Source organism: Cheilinus undulatus, linkage group 22 (assembly GCF_018320785.1).
Source record: "Cheilinus undulatus linkage group 22, ASM1832078v1, whole genome shotgun sequence".
Lineage (NCBI taxonomy): Eukaryota > Metazoa > Chordata > Actinopteri > Labriformes > Labridae > Cheilinus > Cheilinus undulatus.
Window position 1 is genome coordinate 28,886,114 of NC_054886.1, and position 27,071 is coordinate 28,913,184.

Sequence of the window (27,071 nt, forward strand, 5' to 3'; positions counted from 1 at the left end):
ATGCAAAAAAGAGAGAAATAATTTTTTTAAAACAGCCTAAAATTTCACAGTTCTACCATTATTTGAGAAACATTTTCAGAAGACATTATTTTGGACATAGTATTTATTTCAGTCTTAAAAGTTTATAACAACTTCTGGATAACATAACATGAAAAATAAACAAAAAAAAAAAAAAAAAGAAAATAAAAACAAATACACATTTTTAATCGCACCCCAGGTTGACAAAATTAGAATTTGTAAAAGCAGGTTTGAAAAAATAAAAACAACAATAAAAATCACAGGAAATAAAACATTTCTTTCCCCCTAAAGACAGCTCTTGTAGACTTACAGCACATCAGGCATTGGGGCCCGTGATGCGAGCGACATCAGAGACCGCCACACCTGAATTCAAAGTACAGACACTTTAACCTGTGTTCAAACAGGGTCCAGCGTGAACACTTTTAATTTTGGATACAGATTCAAGCCAGAGAAAGTGGATTTGAAGGTTTTAGTGGTGCAAAATGCTCACAAAAAAAACCTCAGGCCCTCTTTTTACAGCGAAGCCCAGCACCTGGAAATGTTAAAAAACACAAAACAAGTATTGTTGTCGAATTAAGGAGCCAAAATTTAATTCAAATCCTTTTTGCAGAAATATCTGGAACATTCCCCAATCATTAGACTAGCTAAAAGCAAATCCCCTTTATTCAGTTCAACATTTATTAATCTTACAATTTGAATACAAAAAAATAAGGCATTGTTTCTATTATACAAGTCTGTCATTGAGGAAAATGGCTCTGTTTGTGTTCAGTAGTTTGCTTTTATTTTGAAATGCCTGACCTTTGTTAATAAAAACAGTGAACAATCTCCCCGTAGCCAAATAAAGTTTATATCCTCTTTTTTCAAATATATATTTATTATATATAAAATACTGTTTCATTCATAAAAGCCTTACTTTGTACAATATCTGAGTGGTGTTTGTGAGTGAGCATTGAATGTATGTGTGGATATGTTTGTGTGAAAATTTGTGAGTATGTGAGCTAAAAAGAACCTGGAAATTGTCTTAAAACAAACAGCTGGTACCAATTCAGGACCTAATACACTAAAAACAGAGTGTTTTACACAATATACACATTTTATTACTTACAAAAAAATAGTAAGAGAAAGAAGGCGTAGGCAGAGGGCTACAGCAGGGTTAGTACCACCAAACGTAACGTTAAAAACGACAGAAAAATGACGGAGACAGAGAGAAAGAGCGTGTGAATGAAAAGCGAGTTATAAAAAAAAGGCAGTCAGTCTCACTAAAAGGAAAGCTCATCGTCAGTGCATCTCTCATCTTGGATGTTCCGAAGTCAAAGTGCCGATTTGGTAGACCATGGAGGCCATCCGCTCCTCATCATTAAGGCCAAAAAAAAAAAAAAATCACTTCTGGTAAGAAAAGGATGTACGGTATCACATTTTTTTGCACCAACGTCAGAAGTGATTAAAAAAAAGAAAGGGAAAGGAAATCCTTTTGGGAAAGAAGGGAAATGAAAAATGCACTTTAGTTGTCGCACATCCATCATGGCACCATTTAGTGGATATTTTTCTGCTTTCATTTTGAGGTACTTCTGAAGAAAAACAAAGACTATATGTAAGATTTATTTACGTCAGTTTTTTCTTTTTTTTAAGCTGTGTTGCACAGTAGCACCATTGTTTTGTTTTGCTTTTCCGGAAGACAATGCACCATTGGAATTCCACTTTGTCGTCACGGCGACAGCCTATCCGACGCTGTGACACCCCACCCCCCTCCCCCATTTGTCCCCCGTCATCCAATCATCTCTTGTTATTGATCAGGCGTACCCGGCACCGGTGGGTTTCTGCTGGCTGCCGTTACGTCCTCTTCATGCAGACTACGCAGCGACTGACGCGTGTTCGTAGGTTCCCTGCCTTCAGAGTCTCTGACTGCGGCTTCCTGTGAGGGCACAGAGTAAAAAACCATCAACTCATGTGGAATGTGGTAGAAAAAACACAGTAGCAAATGGTACGTTATTATGGAGCCCGGGAGGTGACATGAACGTGTTTTTTTTTTTTTTTTTTTTAAATATGCATGTGCAATTTAGTATCTTGCACGTGCATTTTATTATCTCGCACGTGCATTTTTATTCGTATTTCGTATGTGTGTTTTATTCGTATCTCGTGCGTGCGATTTCTAGGTATCTCGCACTCTCGCAAATAAAACGCACATACTGGATACTAAAATGCATGCGCGTTTTATTATCTTGCACGTGTGTTTTATTATCTTGCATGTGCGTTTTATTCTTATCTCGTGTGCGATTTCTCAGTATCTTGCACACTCGCGAGATAATACAACACATGTGCGATACTAAAATGCATGCGCGATTTAGTACCTCGCATGTGCAATTAAGTATCTTGCACGTGCGAAATCGTGCTCACGAGATAACAATAAAATGCATGCACAAGATACTAAAATGCACGCGCATATTAAAAAAATAAGCACCTTCACGTCACCTCCCGGGCTCCATACATTATTCTTCAGGTGGGGGTTTATTTCTCAAAATTATAAGGTAGTCCATCTTATTTTCTTAGCCTCATGCTAATACGCAATGGTAACTGCCATTAACAGGCAACAAACAAAAAGAATATATATTTGCAAACAGTAGCAATGGTGCCTTCACAGATGTGTACAGTGCTTAACAAATTTATTAGACCACCACCCAAAGTAAGGTTTATGCCACAGCTGCCCCAAATTAACAGCACTGGTAAAAATTGGTAAAACCAAAATCATTTTTTATGTTTCTGCAATGGTTAATACACCAATATGTAGAAGCTCTTTAACCAAAATGATATTATTAATGCTAAAATATAATTATTATTGTTATCTATGAATTTTCAAATTTACTGATTTACAAAAAACCTGAAAAATAGTAAAGCACATTAATATGTCTTGATTAATATGTCAAATTATAGTTATTTACTTGCATTCCTGAACAGAAAAATGAGTTTTAGTGGTTGAATGTTATGCTTGTTTAATTTCGGACTTCTCAGAGAAGCCCAGTGAGCCGGCTCAAATTTAGGTATAAAAAGGTGAATTCAGTTTGAAATCCCTCATTCCTGTTCAAAATGAAAGAGTCCGCATTAAAGCACTTCATGATGCTGGATGGTCTCTGAAACAGGTGGTCTAATAAATTTGTTAAGTACTGTAAGTGACCCATGCCATTGGCACTAATACACTCCCACATATGCTAGCTTTTGAATGCCTGGTTGCTAATCTGGTCAGTTTTTGCCTCTTTAGCCTGGAAGACTTGATGGACTCATAAGATCACAGTGCGCTTTTTCTGTTTTGGTCAGTCCATCTCTGATGAGCTCAGGCCCAGAGAACCAGAGTTCTCTTGAATGTTGTTGATAAATGGCTTTGTCTTTGTGTGGTAGAGTCTTAATTTGTATTTGTAGATGCAGTGGCGTACTGTGCAAACAAACAATGGCTTTCTAAAGTGTTCCTGGTCCTATGTACCTGAGGGGTCGAAGGCCGTGCTGTTTACATGTTTCCAGATTCTCAGAATCTTTTCATGATATTCTGGACTGTTGAAGAACTCATTTTAGTCATTTTGACCCTTTATAGTTTTGCTCTAGTCTTAGTCAACAAACTCAAAAACATTATACTCTAGTTTTAGTCCATAAAAAATCCTCACGTTTAAGTTTAAAATTTGAGTCCAAACATTTATTATCTTGTCTAAATCTGGTACTTCATCATGGTAGTGTGTTCTATGCACCTTACCTAACCTGGGGTCCCTGCTTTCTACAGCTGATTTTGAATGTCCAACAAAAACTAAATTACATTTTAGTCTAGTTTTAGTCATCTTGACAAAAACTAAATGTACTTTTAGTCAGATTAAGCCATTAAAGGTCTTTTTTGGCTGAACTTAGTTGAGTCTTCCTCATGGAAAAAAGGCTGTCAATGACCATTTTTAGTCACAGTTTTAGTCAGCGAAATTAACACTGATGTAGAGGAACTACATCAAATAGTCCATAAGCTGTTGGGATCTTTGCCCATGCAGTCTTCCTACAAATTTGGTTACTTTTTTATCATCGTTTTTTGAGAATAACTGAGCCTTTCAGGAGTTCTCCTTCTTATATCCAGTTGTGGTACTATCACGTGTTACCTGCCTGTGGAATCTTCCATGGGTTTTTTGAAAATTCTCTGACCTTCTCAGTCTTTTCTTGCTTTTGTCCCAACTTTTCAGTGCGTGTATATTTCCTAAGACCAATAACGTTTTTTTAATTCAAATTTAACGCAATGTCCCAAGTTTTTTGGAATTAGTCTTTGCTGTTATGTAGTGTTGTAGTCCAGACCACACTATCCGAGACTGAGACATGCGAGTCCAGAGTGCATCGAGACAAAGACTCTTTGGAATTGAGACCGAGACAAGTCAAGACCCAGACAAGACCAAGACCAAAATAATAATAATAATAAAAAATAACAGAAAATTCTGGAACTGTTTTAAATATGTGAAAATTAGAGTTGGGTCTGATGGAAAATCCCAAGTCCAGCCAGTCCAAGACCAAGGCCAAATGCTCTCAGTTCTGAGACAAGACCAAGACAATGCTGCTGTTGTATATAATTTTGTTTTGTTTTATTGTTTTGGGTTACCTCTGAAAGTTTAAATCTTAAACTGCTTGTATTAATACTGTATTTTATTTCATTTTACTAGACTTTCTTACGGTGTAATATAATTTCCTTCTTTTATAATTCTCTTAAAATTGTAATCCTACTTTTTCGTGCCTCTACATTACAAATTTATGATAAAGTTTTGTCAGTATCTCCATGCTGGTTTTTATTCCTTGAGTTGAAACATACTGAATATCTTTGTTCTAACCTGTTGTATTTATGGGGATTTGGGGTAGTTGGTTGTTGTCATTGATTTTCTGTTTATGTTAAGCTCTTTGTGCTGTGCCTGTTACATGAAAAGTGCCAAAAAGACTAGAGTGATCATAGAATTAGCACCTGGGGTAACTGCAACTAAAGGAATCTATTTTACTAAACAATGTTGAGTAAATTAGATTACTTCTTGTGTTATGAGATGCTCAGTTCATTCTGGTTGCTGTTGCAGAAACCCTACCTTTAAACACATATCCGTACCTGAACATTTCGGAGGGCTCTACAGTGGCCAGCCAGAAGCTGTAGGAGTTGCCGTAGTAGTTGCAGGTCCCTCTGCCATGGCACTCTATGAAGGGAGCGCTGCGGAACTCCTCAAGACAGGAGCCGGGGGAGGCCAAAGCCTGACCGGAGCCCTCTGCACCTGCGCTGGTGTGCTGAGAAGGAAGACAGATAAGGAGTTCAGCACTGCATCAAATTCATCAGGAAAACCCAAACATAACCTATTTAAAAGTAGTTTCTATCACAAAGGCATCGGCTATCAAAAGTTGAAGCATGCATTTAAGGTACCATCATGAAGGAGTATCCGATCCACAGGGCTTCCCAGTTCGACGGGCAGGAAGGAATCTGGATGGTCTGACTGTGGACTGCGATCACCATAGCAGGAGCTTCACAAACTGAACACCTGAGACAAGAAAACATCAAATTAAACACTCTGCAGCTTCCCTTGTTGAGCTATTCTTTTCTCCTTCATCCCTCTCTCCATCCTGACCTGCTGATGTAAGGCTTGATGCTCTCGCCGGTGATGGGCGCCATGGACATGGGCATGGGCTCAGGTGTGGACAGCCAGTAGGAGTAGTCGTTACGAGAGGCGAAGTTACAGACGTTGTTGATGTTGCAGAACATGAAGGGCATGGTGCTGAACCTGCGCAGACAGCTGCCGGCCGTGCCTGGAATAGAGACAGATGAGGATCACGTGTATAAAGAGCTTTGTGATTGAAGATAATGTCCCGGGACGTTTACGGACAAAGAAGTCTTTCATACCGAGGTCCTGCCCGTGTGCTCTCTCGTTGCCCTGAACGTAGAGCAGGGAGTATCCATCGTAGATGAGAGTTGTCCCCTCAGGACAGAAAGGAACATCCTGACCTTGGCTGTGTCGTGTGATGAGGAAGCCGTGAGCAGCAGAAACTGATCCTGGAAGACCAGGAGGACCCTGAGGACCGTCTGAACCAGGAGGACCAGGGTAACCACGCTGGCCTGAGAGCAAGGGGAAGGAGTTTATTTGCTAGTGTGCTACTGTGGAAGCCTTAAGTTTCCTTAAAACCTAAGATGTTTAAATTTGCTTCCTGTTTTACCCACCAGGCTGACCAGCTGGTCCGTTGTCTCCCTTCCTGCCAGGTGGACCACTGAAGCCAGGAGGACCCTCAAGACCAGGATCTCCAGGTTCACCAGCAGGGCCTGAGAGAGAGAATATTTCCTTTAAGATCATACCAGTATTAGTGTGACTTTATTTTGTCTTTCTTTATTGTGTTTGACAAAAACAGACAAAAGTGGTTAAGTGGCAACTGGTCCAGGGTCCAAAACTTCTATATTGGGAAACAGTGGATTGCTCCCACCAGGTTGGGAGTAAGTCTTTGATCCCAGAAAAGGAGTTCAAGTATTTTAGGGTCTTGTTCATGAGTCAGGGTAGAATGGACCGCGAGGTTGACAGGTAGATCAGTGCAGAATCGGCAGTACTGTAGACGTTGTACCAGCCCATTGTGGTGAAGAGGGAGCTGAGCTGGAAAGCAAAGCTTTAAATTTACCAGTTGGTTCCAAACTTCACCTATGGTCAGGGGCATTGGGTAAAAACCAAACGAATGAGATTAGAGGTTCAAGCGGTCAAAACGAGATTCCTCAGAAGGGTGGCTGGGCTCAGCCTTAGAGATAGGGTGAGGAGCTCGGACGTCCAGAGGGATCTTGAAGTAGAGCCACTGCTCCTCACATCAAAAGGAGGCAGATGAGGTGGTTCAGGCATCTGATCAGGATGCATCCTGGTTGCTTCCCTTTGGAGGTCTTCCAGGCGCGTCCAACTGGGAGGAGACCTCAGACCCAAGACTTTCTGGGGGGGATTATATATCTTGGGCGACTGTGGGGTTGGTAGGGGGTAGTTTGTTGTCTCACAATCAGAATGCCGTGGTTTTGATCCCCAGCTTCTGCAGTCACATGTCTATGTGTCCTTGACCAAAACACCTACCACTGCATATGTGTATGGATGCCATCAGTGTGAGTGGAAAGGGTGTAAATGTAAAAGCGCTTGAGTAGTCAGATGATTAGAAAGGTGCTACACGAGCTAAAGTCCAGTCCATATCTTGTCTGGTCTGAGAAGACCTTGGAATCCCCTAGGAAGAGCTGAAAAATGTTGCTAGGGACTGGGATGTCTGGGCTGACTTTCTTAGCCTGCAATAAAATAATGTATAGGTCCACATTTACTCACCTGGAAGTCCCTCACGTCCAGGAGAACCAGGGGGCCCTCGAGCACCATTCAGACCCTGAGGACCAGGGGGTCCCCTCTCTCCTTTCACAACGATGGGAGCTGGAGGTACACCAGGGTCACCAGGAGGGCCTAGTCGTCAAAAAGAGAGAACAATCATAATTCTGAAGCATTTCTCTTCCAGACTCATCCCTAATAAAAATTCCACAATGTTGGAATGATGGTTGTATGGAAAGAAATGAAAAGACAGAAAGAAAGACAAACGAAAGAATCACAATCAGTTAAAAAATTGGCTCATGTTCCAACAGATACTGTACAGAGGCAAATCTTAAATATTCCTTTTGAATGACAGTCAATTATGGAGAACAGCTGTCACATGAATAGGGTTCAAAAGGGCAATATAAATGGTTCTCCCAATAAAAGCCCAATCAAAGTCCAGCTTTAGCTTTTTCTGACATTTACTCCTAACCGTAGGTGCAACTGGTTCAAGGTTAAGCTTATTGAAAGTACACGAGGCTTGTTGATATCTCATTTTGTTTTTAGGATACTAACCAATACACTTTGAGTGGGGTGACGCCTCATAGAAAAATGGCTGTAACTCAATGACAAGTTTTTATATCATCATAAATCTTGGACGATATCCTCAAGGAGAGACTGGGAATGAGCCTAACAAAGCATTTGGCATCATGACTGCAGGGGCTGCCAAGACAGCTGTGAAGGTATATTCATCCCTGTGATATTCATATATTTATCTATCTATCCATGTATCTCTTTGTTATCAGACTTGTGTAAGTCAGTTCTCCAAGGGATAAAGTTGCATTTTTGTCGGTACTATCTTGTTTCACAGACTTAAATAAAGTATTGATAACGAAAATTGTTCACGTACCACTGGGTCCAATATCTCCAGGATCTCCAGGAAGCCCACTACCACCAGGGAGTCCAGGGTCACCTTTAGGTCCTGGGAGAACACAAATAAATTAAATCTTTAGGCTCTGCTAATGGAGTAATTTGTAACAACACAATAACAATTTTGAACATGAGGAAAATTCTGAAAACTTGGTGATAATATTATGAACTAACCAGGGAATCCAGGAACTCCAGGAAGGCCAATGTCTCCCTTTATACCAGGAGCACCAGGGAGACCAGAGGGGCCCTAAAACAGACAAGAACAAATACTTTCGTATCTATTATTGTTGATGGTAAAAGTTTAACAAGACAAATTGATCAAGTTAACATAATCTCACCGGGAAGCCAGGAACACCAGGATCTCCTTTCTGTCCAGGGAAGCCTGGCTGGCCTGGAGCACCGGGGATGCCCTTCTCTCCTCTGATGCCGCCTGATCCTGGGGGCCCACGTGGACCCTCTGGGCCAGGTGCACCTTTGGACATCAAAAGTCAGAAATCAAGCAGAGAAAGGTAGAAAAATAACCCTAGAACAGTAACATCATCAAGGTTTCAGATTTAAAGACTTCTTGGGTAATATCTTTTGTTTATTGTTTATTATTTATTGGGATCCCCATTAGCATTGGCACATGGCTGCAGCTATTCTTCCTGGGGTCTTTCGTACCCATTTAGCAGTCAACATTCCTGATTTTCACAAGAATAATTTTAAGAACAGAAAAAAATAACGGTATTTTATATTTTAAAAGGTAAAGAGAAAACAAAACAGTACCAACTATTGTTTATTTAAGTTGTTAATGCAGCCATTTCAAATCTATATTTGACAAGTAAAGCAGTGATCATCTGCATACTGTGCAACTTTTCAGAATGTGAACTCTAACTCGCCAAAAAAAACAACAACAACAAAAAAAAAAGCTCTTTAGTGAAGAAAAATATATGCAGAAAATTGACTAATGTATGGCCAGAGTTTTTAATGGTGGAACAGCAGCCCACTGGTCCTACTAAATGGCCCCACAATGCATTGCCACACTCAGACTATTCAAGAGCAGAGCTAGACAGCCAGTTAACAAGCAACATATGTATATGACTATGTTGGACAACTCCAAAAAAGCTGGGGCACTGTGTAAAATGTAAATAGAAACAGAATGTAATGATTTGCAAATCTAAACCCATGTTATATTCGCAGCAGAACATAAACAACATATCACATGAACACAGACAGTTTACGGAATGCAGATAAAAAGTCAAGTTAACATGTTCAATAAGTGCAGTTAGATTGCATGTACATGTATGGAGCATCATGGCTGTTTTCATTAACATGTGTTCAGTTTATTGTCAGCAGTCCTGAGAGTCCAGTCTGACCTGTGGGTAAAGAGTGGTTAAAACACATTTTCAAACATTAGACTTCTGCACCAAAGAACGTTATCAAACCATCAAACCATTCAAGTCTAACCTGGAGGACCTAGGGTTCCATGAATTCCCAGGTAAAGCAGAGCCAGGATGACGGTACAGAGCAAAAAAGAAGAGGGCCAGGTTTAGACAGAGGCAAGCATCAAAACAGAAACAATATCATGTTTTCTGTGTAGCGAGAAGGTGTTACCTAAAGCTAAATAAGCTCCAATGCACACTGATTACTGTTCATATGGTTTATCTCACAGAATATCATTTAACACATGGGGGCTGATGTGCAAATTTTTGCTGCTGATATTATTAGCTGTCCCCCTAGATCTCATTTGTTTAAAAGCAGAACTAATACATATTTTTATTCTTGAATCAGAAGCTAACCACACAGTTTACTGTCTTTTTAGGCACTTGGAGTTTCCAAAGCTAGATGAATTATCTCTTCCTGTGTTTTCTTCTTTTCCCCTGATTAATTCAACTGGCTCTGTTTATCAAAATACACCAAATAATTGATTAGCAGTAGCTTTGCATTAGGTTACCAGCATACACGGTAACTGTTCATGATAATGCTGTAAAATCATGTTAAAGTTGGCATATATTGGCAAATATTTAGCTTTAAATGCTAACATTAACCTCTGAAGACCATATAAGAACATGACATTTTGGCTTTCCATATTAATAATTTCTGCTATTTTTTTTTTTCAGCTAACTGTCCAGAATGTCCATGGAGGTTCAAGGAATTTACTAAAGATTTTGGGTGAATTTAGTAGAAGATTTTCCGGAATTTTCATCCATATTTTAAGGAATTTGTTTGGATATTTTGGGGGAATTTGCTTGAAAGTGTTTTAATGGAAACTTTGGGGATATGTTTGGAATATGGAGCAATTTCATAGAAATTTGTTAAGGCAATTTCATGGAAATTTAAACTATGGAATATAGTTGCAATTTTTGGGAATTTGTTTTTTGGGGGAATTTGCTTTCACATGTATGTAATTTTCATTAAATTTGGAAAATGTGTTGTCATTTTGGGTGAAATGTTATCAGGAATTTGGGGAGGGCCCTTTGAAATTTTGAGAATTTTGTTGAAAAATTCTCTTAATTTGTTTGGGGTAAATTATCATGGAATTTTGGGGAATGAATTTGTGAGTCTTTGGGAATTTGTAAAGTAATTCAAAGGGGAATTTTCTTGGAAATTTATTGATTTTTGAGGAATTGACTTTCAAAAATTAAGTATTTTTAATTCAAATTTAGGAAATGTATTTACAGTTTTTTTTAAGGCATTTTAGTCAGAATCTAGGGAGGGACCTTTGATATTTGTTTGGGAAACATTTCCATCATTTCATGGAGATGTGTTTGTCAATGTTTTGGAATTTGAAAATAACTTTTCAGGGGAATTTTCTTGGAAATTTTCAGTAAATTACATGGATTTCTTGGGGGAAAAAATATTGAATATGAAACCTTTCAAAGAAATATTTGGGGAACATTTAATGAAATTTTGCTGTACTTCTAATGGAATACTTTAAAAAATGCTCAAAATTTTTACAGTTTTTGGGGGTATTTTCTTTGAATTTTTGTAGATTCTGGAAAGAAAAAAATCCTAGAAATTCAGAAATTTAAGTAGAAATTTAGGTTAAAGAATTTGATAACCTTAGCTATTATATCTGAACTCATGAAGTTTACCATGAGGCTAAATTGTTTATAGCTAGTTGATGGGTTTTTCAGGATTTTGGAGACACTCCTAGTAGCTATCATAAGTGATCCAAGCTAAATATGTTTAGTTTGAATTAAAACTTTCAACATTTTCTTTTAATAAACTGCAACAATGCAAGAAATGCGAGTCAAAGTCAACAGAACTGGTATTAATGTGACAAATTAAAAACAGTAGTTGAACTGTTAAGGTTGTGTTAGTCAAACGCTGTGTTTTTGTGCTCAATCTGTACGATCCTAAATGCAGAACACATTAGCTAGATTGTATTTGACTTAGATGTGATCAACATGACATGCTAACAGTGCCAGAAGAGTACTGTGAGTTTAAAAATCACTGGTGTAATTCATTTTCATTATTTTTATTTCAAATGAAAAGGTGCTTACTTGTTAGAGGTGCATTAATCTACCATCAGTGTGCAGAGAAAGTGAGAGAAAAAGATTGTTAGAGAAAAATGAGAGAGTGAAGTGATTTCCCGACAGTTTTCAGGTGAGATTTGTTCCTGCTAAATCAGAGAGTGGGGTTAAATTCAGTCAGAGGTTCAGGAGGAGCGTGCAGTACAAGTCTGGACTCCAGTTGATCTGACCTTTAGGACCTGCAGCAGCCGGATGTACACGTCAGAGTACGGCGGGAGCGGGGCCACACCACAGTGGGTGGGGCCAAGCCATGAGGAACAGGGTTTGAAATATCATAACGTAGTTTTGCCACCTTTAGACCCCCAGAAAATGCCAAACACAGTGCTGGTATGTGGTCAGTTCTGACTTCAGTTTAAAGAAGTTAGTTAGTGCTGTCTTAAGCTAAAGTTAGCTTACTTCCTGTTTGATTGATAATGTCCTTTTATTTTGAAAGAAAATAAAAAACTTCTGGTGGATCCTGAGTAACAACACTGAATGAAATGGGAATGGGAAAAGTGAGAGCGGGAAATGTTAAGCTACCCAAAGTTTGAGTTTTCACCATCAGGCGATCTTTCACCATCTTGGCACTGTGCCAAAAACATAACTGATTATATCTCTGCAGTGCTTCTGTCAAGGATGAGCAAACTTCACAGCCGTGATAGGACTCCCACCCTGAATTAATTCATATACAACATTCATTTTTCAACAGCACCCCCTGCTGGCAACAGGAAGTGACTTTTTCCTGGATCTTTAGTTCTCATTTCTACGTGGATGGCCAGATCTTCCTCTAAATTGCTGCGAATATCCCAAGTTCTGAGGCCTGCCTTTAACGCTGGTGCCATGGCAATACAGGGAACGCCATGAAACAGGAAGTAGCTTTTGGAAGGGTCCAGCATGCCCGTACAGCCAACAAATCTGTACTCACTTAAAAACACAGACTTAAAGATAGTTTTGTTGTCAGAGTTGTCCACTGTTTCCAGCACTGTTTTAGGCTTAAATGTGTGTTTGAGTATTCATGCAGATGATTGATTGGTGGAACAAAATACACAAAAACACAAAATACAATACAGCAGAGCCGCTTACAAACCTCAGCACTCTCATAATAGTAGCACGGATGAAGAAGACTCAAAAACCTTCACATGACTGTCTTCGTGTTGTGAAAGTCCAGATAACTGGTTAGCTCAGTAATCTTCCTGATTTAAGGCAGACATTTTCATCTTAAGGATTTCTATTTTGAAGTTGCAGTTGAGAGATTTTTGGGTTTGTTTCAGGCTCAGCTGTTGAACACCAACATTTCCTCCAATGTTCAAACGTGACCACAAACACTGAACACACCAGTTAAAATGACCAGAAGAAAAGGGAACATTCATTATTTAAACTGCTGTGGAGAGAGAGAGAGATTACAGCTTTCCCCATTCTGGGATCAGGAAGGAGGGCAAAGGGGTGAGGAGACACAAGGACGGATCTGGCTGATGAAATGGACAACAAAGTGCCGTAAACACATGCTGCTCTTTTTTGGTGATTGGTGCGTGAGGAGCATCCTGATGTTTCCTGGTGAAAAAGGTTTGGCAGAGGAGTGTGCACGGCATTGCAAACTTGTATCATCCGTGCTCAGTGTTCTGGACAATGACTGGACAGGTGGTGCTCAAACAGTGACGTGGTTCTTTCCATGCAAATCAATTAACATGGTGATGGAAGCATTCACAATTTTATATTAGAGATTCTGCCATTTGCTGTCTGGTTTTCCAATCTCATTTCATGGTATCCATCATTCATCAGCACTGTATTTCCTTATGTATGCCTCCATAATGTTCGGGCATGAAATTTAGCACTCCAGCCACAGGATTATGGGGACAGTTTGTATATTTGGGAATAGGTTCAAAAATTGGTCAAAAAGATTGTGATGTTTTCAGAAGTTTCTACTCTGGTACGTGTTTTAAAAAACTTTGCTTTTTAGGAACCTAAACACTGTTTCTATGTAAAGGAACAGTCAAAATGCTACAAAAGATTTCAGTTAAAATCATCATGTGATGAGGTCTAAGTTCATGAGGGTCAGAAAACAAGGCAGCAAATCCTGGCCAAACTTGTAACAAAAATAACCCAAGTGCTTACCTGCTCTTCCAGGTGGTCCAGGTGGTCCTTGAATTCCTTTAGGACCCTGCAAAGCAGCTCCAGGAGGTCCAGGTGGCCCACTGTTGCCAGGAGGGCCTGGAGCACCGGGGAAACCAGCCTCTCCTTTGGTGCCAGGGAAACCAGGACTGCCAGATGGGCCGGGGAGACCTGGGTCACCCTTTGCACCTACACAAAACGAGACATTGTAAATACATAAGCTGATAACACAACAGGTCAAATTGTTACTTGTACTCTTACTAACCTGGCAACCCTGGAAGACCAGTAGGACCAGGACCTCCATAACCAGGAAGACCTGAAGAGGAATTGGATCTGATGAGACTCAAAAGTACACAAGCAACATATTTTTTTTTAACTTGGATTACAAGTATATTGTTCATGAAGACCTACCGGGTTCTCCTTTCACTCCAGCTGGTCCTGGGATTCCGTCCCGACCTGCTTGACCCTTTTCTCCAGGAAAACCTGGTCCTCCTGGTCGACCAGGCTCTCCTGGTCTACCGGGAGCTCCTGGGAGACCTGGGGCACCGGGTCCACCATCAAGACCCTTTGGACCGGGGATACCAGGTGCACCTGATAGGAGTGAGATACAACACATTAGTCAACGTTACTTGGTTATCCTCAGGTCTAAAAAAAAATATAGCCTGAACTTTTAAAACGTTTTTTTGTAGTGCACTGATATGATATGTATTTTATTGCGCTGCACTGCTTCGCCACTGTAGTCTGGAACCAGGACTCAGCGATAGGAGCCCTCATCAAAGTACTAATTCTGCCAAATGCTTGTTAAAAACTGTTATACACTAAGAAATATGTAAGAGTGCATGTACAAAATGACACCCAATGATTGCTAGTTAATGAGATAGCATTTGCACTTTTAGTTGCTTTCATAATAAAAACCCAGTTTAGGTTAACAAGTAAGCTTACCTTGGAATCCTGGAAGGCCAGGGTCTCCCTTAGGGCCTAGCCCTCCTGGTAAACCTGGGACACCGGGCGCTCCTGGAGTTCCTTTCAGCCCTGGACTTCCTGGGAACCCTGGCTGTCCTGGTTCACCCTATGAATGACACCAAAGCATGAAGCAAGAACCCAAAGAAACTGCATTCAAGAGTTCATTTCATGACCAAGTGGCTGTGTCTTTTACCTTCAGTCCAGATGGTCCAGGTGGTCCTACACCAGCGGAACCTGGTTCACCCTTTGAACCAGGGAATCCTGGACCTCCAGGCTGTCCTGGGGATCCAGGCCTACCTGGCTGACCTGGTAGACCCTTCTGCCCTGCTGGTCCTGTAACAAGTGTGCAATCAGAGTTTACTATCCGGACACCTTCCTTTTTTTTTTTTTTACCCTATGGGTGGAGTCTCTGCATCAAAGATGTACCTGGGAATCCCATTTCTCCCATTCCGCCTTTAAGTCCAGGGCTTCCAGGACCACCTGGGCCTCCTGGGATACCAGGGTCTCCCTTAGGGCCTGTAGCACATAGCATAGAGAATGTTGGAATATCTTTGCACAAGTATGTTTGATTTATGTTGACTAAAGGGAACACATACCTGGTGGTCCAGGGAGTCCAGGGCGTCCATCTGATCCTGACAGTCCAGGGTCACCTGGGAGACCTGGGATACCTTTCTGACCCGGAATACCTGGTGAACCTATAGAAAAAATGCAAAAAATTATAAGTGTTACTTTGATAATAGCAGTTGTATGCCTCGTTAAGACACATTGATGGTGTTCCTAGGTGTACCTGGTAGTCCAGGATCTCCTTTGGCTCCCTTTGTGACTGATGGTGGTAGGGTGGCTCCTGGGGGCCCCTGGAGACCTGGTTCACCTCTCTCTCCCTTAGCACCAGGACCACCAGGGGTGCCATCTCTACCCGGGAATCCAGATTCACCTAGAGAAACAAGGTGAATCGTTTTAAGTGATGCCCTTTGTTTCTTTCAGTCACCTTATGAAATCCTCAACATGACACTGTCTTGTGTTTATTCTACTACACAGGAAACAGAACTTTATGTTGACTGCTATGTAGCTATCAGAAAAGCAAGATGTGTATGTGTTTATGTGATTACCTTTTTGTCCAGGTCCGCCAGGCCCTCCTGGGCCTCCAGGTCCTCCTGAAGGTCCTGGAGATCCCATGGGACCCATGTCTCCTTTCTGACCTGCAATCACAGGAAAACAGGCAAGAAATTAAAGAACTTTCAAACAATCAAGTATGAAATGTTGTGAACATAGGTATAGTGATATTATCTAACACATTTTAAAGGTGAACTACAATTTTCTGCTAAAAGACAGTTAAGCAGCTCATTATCATGACAGCCAATTAGTCACCTCAGTATTTAGTCTAGAAAGAAATGAATAAACTCTCATTTTCTGACTTCCAGGAGAATTTACATATCCCTATTGAATGGCTACCCTGTCTTCTGCTATTACAGCCATTTATTATCCCATTATCATTGTAGTTGCTACTGTTTCCTTGCTTAGTGCTGCGCTCATGCTGGATTAATGCTGGGTCTATGTACATAATACTAAAAATTACAGTCTCAACCTGCTTGGCTTGTAAAGTAGTGAGCCTAAACTTTTGTGTCAGGACCCAAAATTGGTTTACGGAGCTGTTTTCGATGGGTGGGAAATGTGTTCTTAGGAAAAAAATGGTGGATAAAGTCTTGAGAGTACTATAGCTCTTAGTGGATATACATCCATGGGTTTTCTATAGCTCCATTGCACTGTAGTAATGGCTAAATTTCAATGTTTTCTCCATACCTTAACTCATTTATCTTGTTTTCTTGAAAAATGGAGTAAAATGTGTTATATTTGTCCTTTCGCTTTGTTTGGTTGTATGTTTAGAATTTCAGATATGTGGGTTGCGATCTGTTAAAGAGACAGTGGTGGGTTCTGTGGCTACACAAGTTAAACTAAAGTTGTAAAGTGTCTTGACAAATCATTTATAAAAAATACTGACTTATAGTTGGTTAAATATTACTGAGTTAGCATTATGTTTTACCAGGCAGTCCAGGCACGCCATCCCTTCCAGGTCCTCCTGGAGGTCCTGGGGCACCAACTGGTCCTGGGGAACCTGGGAAACCAGGACTTCCTCTGTCTCCTGGCAGACCTGGGATGTCTAGACCTGGAGGGCCAGGGTCTCCCTTCCCTCCATTTCCTCCAGAGAATCCTGTGATGATGATATAAAGACTTTACTCTCAATGGAATGGGCAATGGAATCCACTTACATTCCAGGTTATGAATAAAGGAAGACATATTGGAATGTAAATAGGTTTGACAATCAAGTAAATGTAAGATACAGACAATTCCCCGAATGTGTGGCCCAGTTGCAGGTGTCTTTATGGTAGACAAAGAACAAAGTTAAATAAAAAGCAACTTCCATCTGAACCAGAGCCAGTCTTTGGTAACAATACCTTTTTCACCTTGGTGTCAGAGCGTCGCAGGTAAGGGAGGAGTGTGTTTCAAAGCGCAGAGGGTGGAGCGTTGATTTGAGGCGAGGATAAGATGGGGAAAACAGATTATAATGCATAAAATGCATTTAAATGCGAATATGAAGCCGAGTTTCAAATACTCTGAATATGCACTGATGCTTTATGGGAAATGTGTCCAACAACAACCAATGAATGCTCAGAGTTTTTGACTTATTTGTCTTTATTTGGGTTAGTTTGTGCGTTTGTGGACATTCAAAAGACAGGAAAGGTGTGGTTAGAGTGATAAGATGATGATACTGATGATGAGAAATGTGTCATTAGTTTTGACTGGTGCATTGGTGAGGAAAAAGCCTGGAGTGATGTTAAAATGGTAAGGCGTGATCTATAATTCCTCCTATTATGGGGGATATTGAAAGAACGGTTGAAGGATGGTGACGCAGCCAAGAAACAGCGGTCTTAAATCAAGATGTCGTGCTGAAATGAAAGCGCCGGCAGGTGAAAATGTGAGGAAAAGCCTCCTAGATCAAGGTTTGGTTACCATCTTGTAGTTTGGTAACCGTGATAAAAACATTCAATCAATGCACAAACCTTGATCATCAACCACAACGCTGACTGTGTTTCCAGTCAACCAGTAACAAACCCTTCAACTTTCAGCTTGGTGCTCAGATGCTTTTGAGTGCTCACATGGAAAGTGCAAAGTATAAAAGATGAACCCTTGAACCAAAATGACATCCAGACACCTTCACAAGCTCAAAACATGAACAAGTGTGGGGTCATGCACAGTTCTTGGTGAACAACAAAGCGAAAACATTTCACAAACAATCGGTAATGCGTTGTATCTTTTTAAAATTCTGATCAAATACGTGCTGGAAACTAAATCTCTGTATCTTACCTGGTGGTCCCATTGGGCCAGGTGGGCCAGGTGGACCAGGTGGACCCAGTGAGCCAATGGTGGGAGATCCAGGTGGGCCACGAGCTCCAGGAATACCTGGTGAACCAGGCTCACCTAGGAAAAGATGGATGAGGAGGTCAGCTTAGTGTACAGTTATAAATATAATGGGATTTAAATGAAGAGCAACCAAGTGTAACTCACATATTTTTGTCTTCTTACATAGAAAAAAAGGAATATGGATTACCTTTAGCTCCTGGAGCACCATCAAATCCATTTCGTCCAGGTGAACCAGGACCACCAGGGAAACCTGGATCTCCCTTTGGTCCTGGAAAACCTTTGCCTCCGGGTACTCCAGGTAAACCTGGTGGGCCAGGGAGCCCAAAGCCAGGTTCTCCCTGTAACACAAAGACAAGGCAGAAAATTGTTAACTTACTGTAGGTTCTTTGCAGATGACATCACACAGCAGCTGAGAACTCCCAATGCCCAGCCAGCATGTCCATGGGGGCCCCATACAGGTTATATGCAGGCTAAAACATGGGTCCCTTGTGGGTTCGTCCACAGGTTTCATGGTGGTCCCACCTGTGATTGCCCATGTGAACTGCAAGTGGTGATCAGCAATTCAGAGACTCATATAGGCCTCATATAGAGATCGTTGCAATTGCCCATGTTTACAGCAAATAGGATCTATCATGGATCTCTAGAGATAAGGGCCTATACGGGACTCATATGGGCTGATCTACGCTTGCAGTTCACATGGGCAATCACAGGTGGGGCCACCATGGACCCCACATATAACCTATGTGGGGCCCACAAGGACACACTAGCTGGGTGCTAACCCAGGAAGTGATTTCTGCATAGAGAAACGCTGTTAAGAAATATGCAGGTATGTGAAATATGAATTATGTACAAAATGACCCACTGAAGTTCAGTGACCCCCTGTTAATGTGATGGTACTTAGACTTTTAAGCCTCCAGTTTAGTTTCCTTTATGTGTAAATAATCCAGTTATGGTTGAAAAAGAATAGGCTAAGAGACTTTCTGAAGAAAATCTTATTTGTAAGACTTTTACTGTGTAATATGTACTGCTGTTGGATAGGGGTTCCATACTTTCTTTTCAGATTAAAACCTGCTTTTCAAAAGAACATAAGGAACTCCTGGTAGTTTAAAAGTAACATTAGCTTTCATGGAAAAAAAAAACTTACTACAGACAGAAAAGTAATTGAAAAAAGTGAAACCCTGGATTCCATGAGGTGCAGATGACTTTTGACTTTTTCCATTGAGTTGTCTGAGATTTTTTTTTCAAGTAAACATTTCAAATATAGTTTCCTTCAATTTAAGTAAGTTCCAAAACATGACATCCCAGCTACATACCTTGGGTCCAGGAAATCCAGGTTGGCCGGGGAGTCCATCAACGCCTGGTCTGCCTGGTTCTCCAGGAGCTCCTGGCTGGCCAGGAATACCTGGGAATCCTAAAAGGGATAAACAGAGAGACTGAGGGTTGTGGAAGAGGTGAATGAATGAACACAAAGTAAGCACTTATACAGACAAAGAAAGAGACAGAATGAAGAGCATTAAGAGATACAGCAGAAGTAAGATTCAACTTTGTCTTTACCTTTAACTCCTGCTGGTCCTGGAAGTCCAATCCCTGGGAGTCCTGGTTCACCCTTTGCCCCTGGTAAACCAGGGAAACCATCCCGACCAGGCTGACCAGGGGCACCTGATGACAAAAGATTACAAATAAGTTGGCTTGAAAAAAAGTCAACTTAAATATCTTGGATTTACAATGCATGGAAAATGGCTTTTATCTTAAAAAAAAACAAAAAAAAAACCAAACAAAAAAAAAAAAAAACAGTGTACCTGAAGGACCAGGCAATCCTGGCTCGCCATCCAGTCCTCTGGGTCCTGGTAAGCCCTTTTCAGCGATTGATAGGCCTGGTTCACCTTTAGCTCCTGTGAGTTGAGAGAAAGCACAATGAGAAAAAGTATGTGATGTTGAGTAAAAGGAGACTGAAAGAAAAGATGTATCGACTGTGGCCTGCTAGACCAGTTATGTGCAAATTATTTCCTTAGGTCTGGTGAAATCCCCCATGGAGAGACACTGAACACAGTATTTCATTTGGATCATAAAAAACAAAAACAAAAAAAACAAAAACAAAAAAAAAGTTTTAAAACGATGTTCTCACCTGGTGCACCTGGACCTCCGGGTCTTCCTGGTACTCCTGGGATACCCTTCTCTCCTGAGGGGCCCTGAGGTCCAAACCCAGGGCCTCCTGGGGGGCCCCTATCTCCGGGAATACCTGGGGAACCTGGCTCACCAGGGGATCCACGTTCTCCTTTCACCAGCAGGGAACCCTGTCCAATATGTTAAAGGTAAGACATGGACTCCTGGATGGAAGACCCACATTTTGCTAAATTTTCAACCATATTTTGAACATTTGATGGAACAAAACATGAATGAAAAAGAGGAGAAAACAAGCATGTCTAAAAGCACATTGTTACAGAAACCCAAAGAGGACATCTTTTTATAGGTTTCATTCTACTTATATCATATGACAACTCATATTGGTTGCTTTCTAGAGCTCTCAGAATTGTTATCATGGGGAAAACGCTTTGTTATTCTAGTAAAAGATGAATAAATTGAGATCTCAAGAAACCAGCCAAAATCTACATCCAAAATTAGAAATATTTCCACCTAGGGTTTTTATTCATTTTTTGTTTTTTTTGTCACAATATATTTTTTCCAGGTCCCAATGAAACCAGCTCCATGACTGACTTTTAGGTCCCAACCCACCAGTCTAGAACCACCATGGGGAGACCGAAAGAAAGTCACTTACAGGAGCTCCTTTGGGTCCTGGAGCTCCAGGACCTCCATCCCGACCAGGACGACCATCAAGACCAGGTAGACCAGGTGATCCAGGGAAGCCGGTATCACCTTTCTCTCCCCTCACACCGCTCACTGTGATTGCCTCCCCAGGGTCTCCTTTCTCTCCGGGGAATCCTGGAGCTCCTGTGGGACCAGAAGGACCCTGGCAAGAAAGAGAAGAACAAAGGAATCAGTCTTTTCCTGTAAGTGAATGTGCACCCCTTCGAACAGAGCGCTTAGCATAGCAACATAGCAAGTACTCACAGGAGGTCCAACAGCTCCAGGTGTACCAGGGAATCCTCGGTCTCCTTTAGAACCAGGGCCGCCGGGCCCACCTGACAGTGGTGAAAAATGTATTTAAATACAGACATAATTGCTTGATATTGTCCTAGGCACTGTCAACTCATACTAAACCGCCAGAACCAAAAACAATTTCATATATATCTGCTTTCTTTCAAAGGTTTCTACACCCCGTTCTTTTAGGATACATCATGAGGCTAACAATGGCTACAACATAAGGCTCACAGCAGCTACATCGTGAGGCTAAAAAGCAAAACATGAAGCTAATGATGGTTTACAATAGCCACATCATGTTTCTTACAATGGCTATGCCATAAGGCTTACAATGGGTACAGTAAGAATCTAACAATGGCTACATCATGAGGTTAACAATGGATATAAGAGGCTAACAATGGCTACATCACGAGGCTAACAATGGACACAACAGGAGGCTAACAATGGCTAAATCCTGAATCTAACAATGGGTACAACAAGAGGCTAACAATGGCTACATCAGGAGGCTCACAATGGATATAAGAGGCTAACAATGACTACATCATGAGGCTAACAATGGCTACATCATGAGGCTAACAATGACTACATCATGAGGCTAACAATGGCTACATCATGAGGCTAACAATGGTTACATCATGAGGCTAACAATGGTTACATCATGAGGCTTACAATGGGTACAACAAGAGGCTAACAATGGCTACACCATGGGGCTAAAACATGAGACCAACAATGGCTAAATCCTGAATCTAAGAATGGCTACATCACAAGGCTTTCAGTGGTTACAATACGAGGCTAATAGTAGCTACATCATAAAGCTATATCAAGAGGCTCACAATGGATACAACAAGAGGCTAACCACGCCTATAATCACTAAAAGAAATAGAAATTTTTAAGGTAATTTTCGAAGTTCAGTGTGACTTTACCGGGGAATCCAGGTGGTCCTGGAGGTCCTGGGGGTCCTGGGATGGTACTGGTACCACCAAAGCAGTTCACACAGGTGTCGCCCTTCTCACCTGGAACAACAACAGTTAAACGGGGTCAGTAGTGGTTTCTCTGTGTCTTTAACTTTTTAAGCTGTTAAACTCAACAAAAGCCATAAAATATGTATGCTCTTGTCTATTCTGCTAGTATTTTTTCATATAAATTCCTGATAAAGCATTCTTGCTCTGAGCTTTGTGGTTGAACCGTCATCTCTTACCTTTCTGTCCTGTCTCTCCTGGATAACCTCTCTCTCCCTGCAGACCAGGGCGTCCAGGATCTCCTGCGACACAGTTTTGTCCTGCCGTTGAAAAGCCAGGAGGTCCAGGGGGTCCTGGTTGACCCTGAGGACCTGGGGCTCCTGAACGACCTGGGGGTCCGGGCAACGACAGACCTGGAGGGCCTTGGTCTCCCTTTTGACCTCTCTCTCCAGGGAAACCTGGAGATCCAGGCTGACCACCTCCACCGATAGCTGGAAGCCCAGGAGCTCCTGGTGGTCCTGTTAGACCTGGAAAAAGCAGGAGAGAAAAGTTACATTTAAAACACATTCATAAACACCACTGATTTACAGATTACATATTCCATATATTGGGTTATATTCTGTTAGTTTTTAAAAAAGTATTGTTTAAAACTCTTTAAAACTGTGTGGTCCCTCTTTACTCAGCTCACTGAGCCTGGGTTGTGACATATGGGGGTTCGTCCGGGGTTTGAACTTGGGACCTCTCGCATTGAGGTCATTAACATGTTAGAATTACACACAAATACAACAATAGAACCAAATAAGTTTTGAACATAGTAAAAATATCTTACAATAGTAATTTAGAAGTTGGAAGAGAAACGGCATAACATACACTTTGAATTGTTTGACAAACTTATGTTAACATGTGTTGCTGTTTCCACATGCCAACAGTTTGCTATAACTGGTAGTTATTTACCACTTTGGTTGTGTAAATACTATTTAGAAAATGTTCCTATGAGCACAGTGACTTGAACTTTGTGTAACAGGATTAAGCAGTGCCACCCATGTTAGCGCAATGCCGTCCCTGTTGTAAGCTGAACTGACATAAGCTTACTAGAGCACTCTTTAATAAATCTGTTTTTTTAATAGTACAAGTACTATGTATCGACATGATAGTTCACCATAGTTTTTTTTTTTTTTTTTTTTTTTATTGTTATTTAGGTTAACCATGTTGTTGTGCTTTTCTAGCTAAATTAGTAGCTTTAGTATTTTGGTATTTCACATTTTTGGAGTCTGCGAGAGTGGTTGTGAGGGAACTACTTTGATTCTGTTGTGATTAGACTTGGTACTTAACTTAAAAATAAAAATGTGTTCAACCAACTCAGATAAACAGAACTGAAATAGCTAGTTTGGAATCCAAAGTTAACACAAGTCATTTTTAAAACAACCTTCAACTGTTCAGTTTTACAGTGTAGCCATGCTTTTGGAATTAAACTTTGTTAATGTTTGGGATTAGCTTTAGCATTACACAAACTGCACGACTTTTGAACTCAAAATAATAATTGAGAACAAATGGTGAGGTAACAGATTTTTGCATTGTTTTGTTTTGAGTTATATTAGCATGTTAGCACAACGTTAGCTAAGGTTGGTTTTCAAAAATAGCTTTGCCCATCACCTTATGTAGAAATAGCTAACATCTATCTGGTTAAGCTAGCCATGCTTTAAGAATTCTAATGAAGACTTGATTTATGTTTAACATTAGCATTACACAAACAAATAGCCAGAATCAAAGAAATTTATGAACACAGTAATCTCATGATAATGATTCAGAACTAGTGGGGTGGCTAACAGAATGATTAACTATTTGCATTGCTTTGGCTTGCATTATATTAGCATGTTAGCATAATGTTAGCTAAGGTCTCGCTTAAAAAATAGCTAGGACTATCATTTACCGTAAAAATAGCTATCTGGATAACTAGCTGTGCTTTGATAAGTCAAACTAGTTTATGCTTAGCATTAGCATTGATATTATGTAAACAAATAGCAAGAATTTAAGAATAATCTGAACACAATGAATTACATAACCCCTGAAAAGAGTGTAAATGATAAGTGTGCGATTTTTACTTGCACTGTTTAGTTTGTATCACATTAGATTATCAGCTCAAGGTAGCGCTATGCTCCAACTTTGAAAAATAGCTACACTAGCTAGCATCTTTTGAGTTAAGCTAAGTACCCTCTAAATAGACATGCACACATATTAATTAAGGGATTAGATTCAATCGGTACATCAACATGTGTGAGATGTAATTCTTTTTTTTCGGCTTTGCAAATTTCGTAACTAATCGTGTCGTATGAGGCACTTTTGCTAACATTAGCAACACTTTAGCCCATCCAGCTAATGTACCGATATTTTTAGTTTATGTGAGTTTACTAGCTTTAAATGAACAACACTTAAAATGTAATTAACTCCTATTTTTTTCTAATTTGCAGCTTTTTAACAGTGGCACATCACAATATAGCATTAGCTATTCTAGTTCAATACTTTTGTTTGTGTTTACCTTGTGGTCCTCTTTCTCCTTTGAGTCCAGGTGATCCTGGGAATCCCGGCTCACCTTTAGGACCAATTCCACCGGTCTGCCCACCAATCACCTGATGGCAGAGCGAGTGATATAAACTGCTCAAACGCTCACGTATTATGACATTATTCCAAAGGGGATAAATTAGAAACAAAGTAGATTTTCTGTATGTACAAATGAATTTACTTTATAAAGGATTTTTATATCAAAATAGGGTTTTCATGGATAGCTTGAAGTAGGTAAAACTGTTTTTTTGCTTTTGAACGCACCGCTCCTGGAGGACCTGGGTATCCACGGTCACCTTTTAGGCCCTACAGAAAAAGAAAAGAGAAATTCTTGATGCTTCAATATGATTTATTAAATGTATTTTTTAAATACTTTCTTTCGTTGTTAGGAAACCTACTCTCTCTCCGTCCCTGCCTGGAGGACCTGGAAGTCCTGGCTCTCCTTTGATTCCCTGATTGTCAAAAAGAGAAAAACAGTCCAGTCATGCAAACAAGACATTTTTATGCACAGTCCAAGTGACTGATTTGTTTATTGACAAAGAGAGCTTACTGGGAAACCTGGAGTACCAGGGTCGCCATCTTTGCCGTTTTTGCCCTGTGAGAAAAAACAGTAGTCATGGTTTAGTGTAAAGGTCCAGACAGAAATGTATCATCTGTTTTTCTTGTATAAACCTCAGTGAAGGAATCAAAACCTCGTTGTTAAGTACTAGAGAGTACACTATGACCTGATCCAGTGAAATAGTTTTGAACCCTGGGTTACAAAGACATTCTAAGAGAACATCCTAGAGGGCACTTCAGAATTTTATATCAAAAGAAAGGATACCCTAGAGGACAGTATATCACATTTTTTCACTGGAAGAGCAGGGGTTCCCAACCTTTTCAGCCCGTGACCCTCAAAGTAAAGGTTACAGAGACCAGGGACCCTACCATACCTGAAGGTGGTTGAACACAGCCATGCACATTAAACAATAGTCATGTGCAGACAAGGGCGTCCATGAGGGGGGATAAAGAGGGGAGCTTTCTGGGGCCCAGCCAAACTGGGGTCCCCTGGGGGTCAGCAAAATAGTCCATTGTAAAGTTAAGTTGTGATTTCCATATTTTGTATTCAACCTTGCTTGTTAAAAAAAAATCTAATAAAATGGGTTAAAATTGGCAAGAGTTGGTGAAAAAGGTGGTGAAATGGGATTTTAAAAGTAGCATAAAAGGGTTAGATGTGGCAACAATTGGATAAGTGGGAAATAATAAGCAAAAAAATGGCAAGAATGGGTTGAAGTGACAAAAACATTTATAAAACATGGCAAAGGGGGATTAAAAGTGGCATAAATCAGTTGTAAGTGGCAAAAATGGGGAGGAAAATTTGGTGAAATGGGATTGAAAAGTGGGAAAAAGTGGTTTAAATTGGCAAAAATGGTCATGACAAATAGTGAAATGTGGTTAAAATGGGCATAAAAGGGGTTAAAATTGGCAAAGATGGGTCAACAGAGACAACAAAAGGTGGAAAGTGGCAAGATTTTTTAGAAACAGCATAAACAGGCAGAAAAAAGTGAGGGAAAGGGTTTCAATTGACAAAAAAAAGGGTTTAAAGTGGCAAAAATGTGCTACAATTGGCAAAAATGGTGAGAAAAAGGGATGAAAGCATGTTAAAACTGGAAAAATTGGTGTAGGTTGGCAAACATGGGGAAAAAGAGAGAAAAAGGGGTCAAAATTGTGCAAAAATTGGCAAATGTAGCAAATAAAAGTGGCAAAATTGGGTGGGAAATCACAAGTTTTACGTTAGATTTGTGCTGAAAAGTTAGTAATGAGTACAAAAACGCCCTAAAATGTCAATTTCTAAATACTGCTTTGCGCAACAGCGTTCACTTTGACCATCTCTGAGGGCCGGTGAGGGTCTTTGGGGCTGTTATTTTGAAGGTCACAGGCTAAAAAGGTTGAGAACCTCTGACCTAGAGGGCAACCTTAAGGGCACTTTATCATGTGTAGTCTGCTGAATGGGCATCCTAGAGGGGTACTTTAGCAATTTTGTCCACTAGAAGGCACTTTTAAGGGTCACTTTATCATGTTCTTCCATTGGAAGGGCTCTCTAGTTGGCACTTTATCCTGCTTTGTCTACTAGATGGGCACCATGAAAGGTACTTTACCATGTTTTATCCACCCTATGGGCATCAAAGGGACTTTTGCCATGTTTCCACAAATATCCGAATACTTCCGGTCATGACTGCCCCTCTGCGGCACCCTGA

At 40.5% G+C, this 27,071-nt stretch overlaps 1 protein-coding gene across 2 annotated transcripts in view; it reads right to left on the reverse strand.

Annotated features, from left to right (window-relative positions):
- Positions 1-1,786: 1,786 nt before the first annotated feature.
- col4a5 (collagen, type IV, alpha 5 (Alport syndrome)) overlaps positions 1,787-27,071 on the reverse strand; it is an 80,182-nt gene continuing 54,897 nt past the window's right edge. The window contains exons 16-51 of one of the 2 annotated variants that reach the window (XM_041779319.1): positions 25,385-25,429; positions 25,233-25,286; positions 25,099-25,140; positions 24,812-24,902; positions 22,515-22,802; positions 22,240-22,329; positions 21,287-21,357; positions 20,994-21,185; positions 20,343-20,511; positions 20,017-20,109; positions 19,772-19,876; positions 19,531-19,628; positions 18,405-18,555; positions 18,161-18,274; positions 16,839-17,006; positions 15,907-15,996; positions 15,585-15,731; positions 15,394-15,492; positions 15,224-15,313; positions 14,991-15,130; positions 14,777-14,903; positions 14,246-14,425; positions 14,100-14,150; positions 13,838-14,023; positions 11,917-11,925; positions 9,678-9,686; positions 8,570-8,703; positions 8,406-8,478; positions 8,212-8,283; positions 7,329-7,457; positions 6,212-6,310; positions 5,897-6,109; positions 5,625-5,802; positions 5,423-5,537; positions 5,117-5,289; positions 1,787-1,930 (exon numbers count right to left, since the gene is read on the reverse strand). In XM_041779319.1, coding sequence (XP_041635253.1) covers positions 1,849-1,930; positions 5,117-5,289; positions 5,423-5,537; positions 5,625-5,802; positions 5,897-6,109; positions 6,212-6,310; positions 7,329-7,457; positions 8,212-8,283; positions 8,406-8,478; positions 8,570-8,703; positions 9,678-9,686; positions 11,917-11,925; positions 13,838-14,023; positions 14,100-14,150; positions 14,246-14,425; positions 14,777-14,903; positions 14,991-15,130; positions 15,224-15,313; positions 15,394-15,492; positions 15,585-15,731; positions 15,907-15,996; positions 16,839-17,006; positions 18,161-18,274; positions 18,405-18,555; positions 19,531-19,628; positions 19,772-19,876; positions 20,017-20,109; positions 20,343-20,511; positions 20,994-21,185; positions 21,287-21,357; positions 22,240-22,329; positions 22,515-22,802; positions 24,812-24,902; positions 25,099-25,140; positions 25,233-25,286; positions 25,385-25,429 — 4,167 coding nt within the window. In that variant the 3' untranslated portion in view covers positions 1,787-1,848. The remainder of the gene's footprint in view (positions 1,931-5,116; positions 5,290-5,422; positions 5,538-5,624; positions 5,803-5,896; positions 6,110-6,211; positions 6,311-7,328; positions 7,458-8,211; positions 8,284-8,405; positions 8,479-8,569; positions 8,704-9,677; positions 9,687-11,916; positions 11,926-13,837; positions 14,024-14,099; positions 14,151-14,245; positions 14,426-14,776; positions 14,904-14,990; positions 15,131-15,223; positions 15,314-15,393; positions 15,493-15,584; positions 15,732-15,906; positions 15,997-16,838; positions 17,007-18,160; positions 18,275-18,404; positions 18,556-19,530; positions 19,629-19,771; positions 19,877-20,016; positions 20,110-20,342; positions 20,512-20,993; positions 21,186-21,286; positions 21,358-22,239; positions 22,330-22,514; positions 22,803-24,811; positions 24,903-25,098; positions 25,141-25,232; positions 25,287-25,384; positions 25,430-27,071) is intronic. The other variant, XM_041779320.1, reaches the window with a different exon arrangement.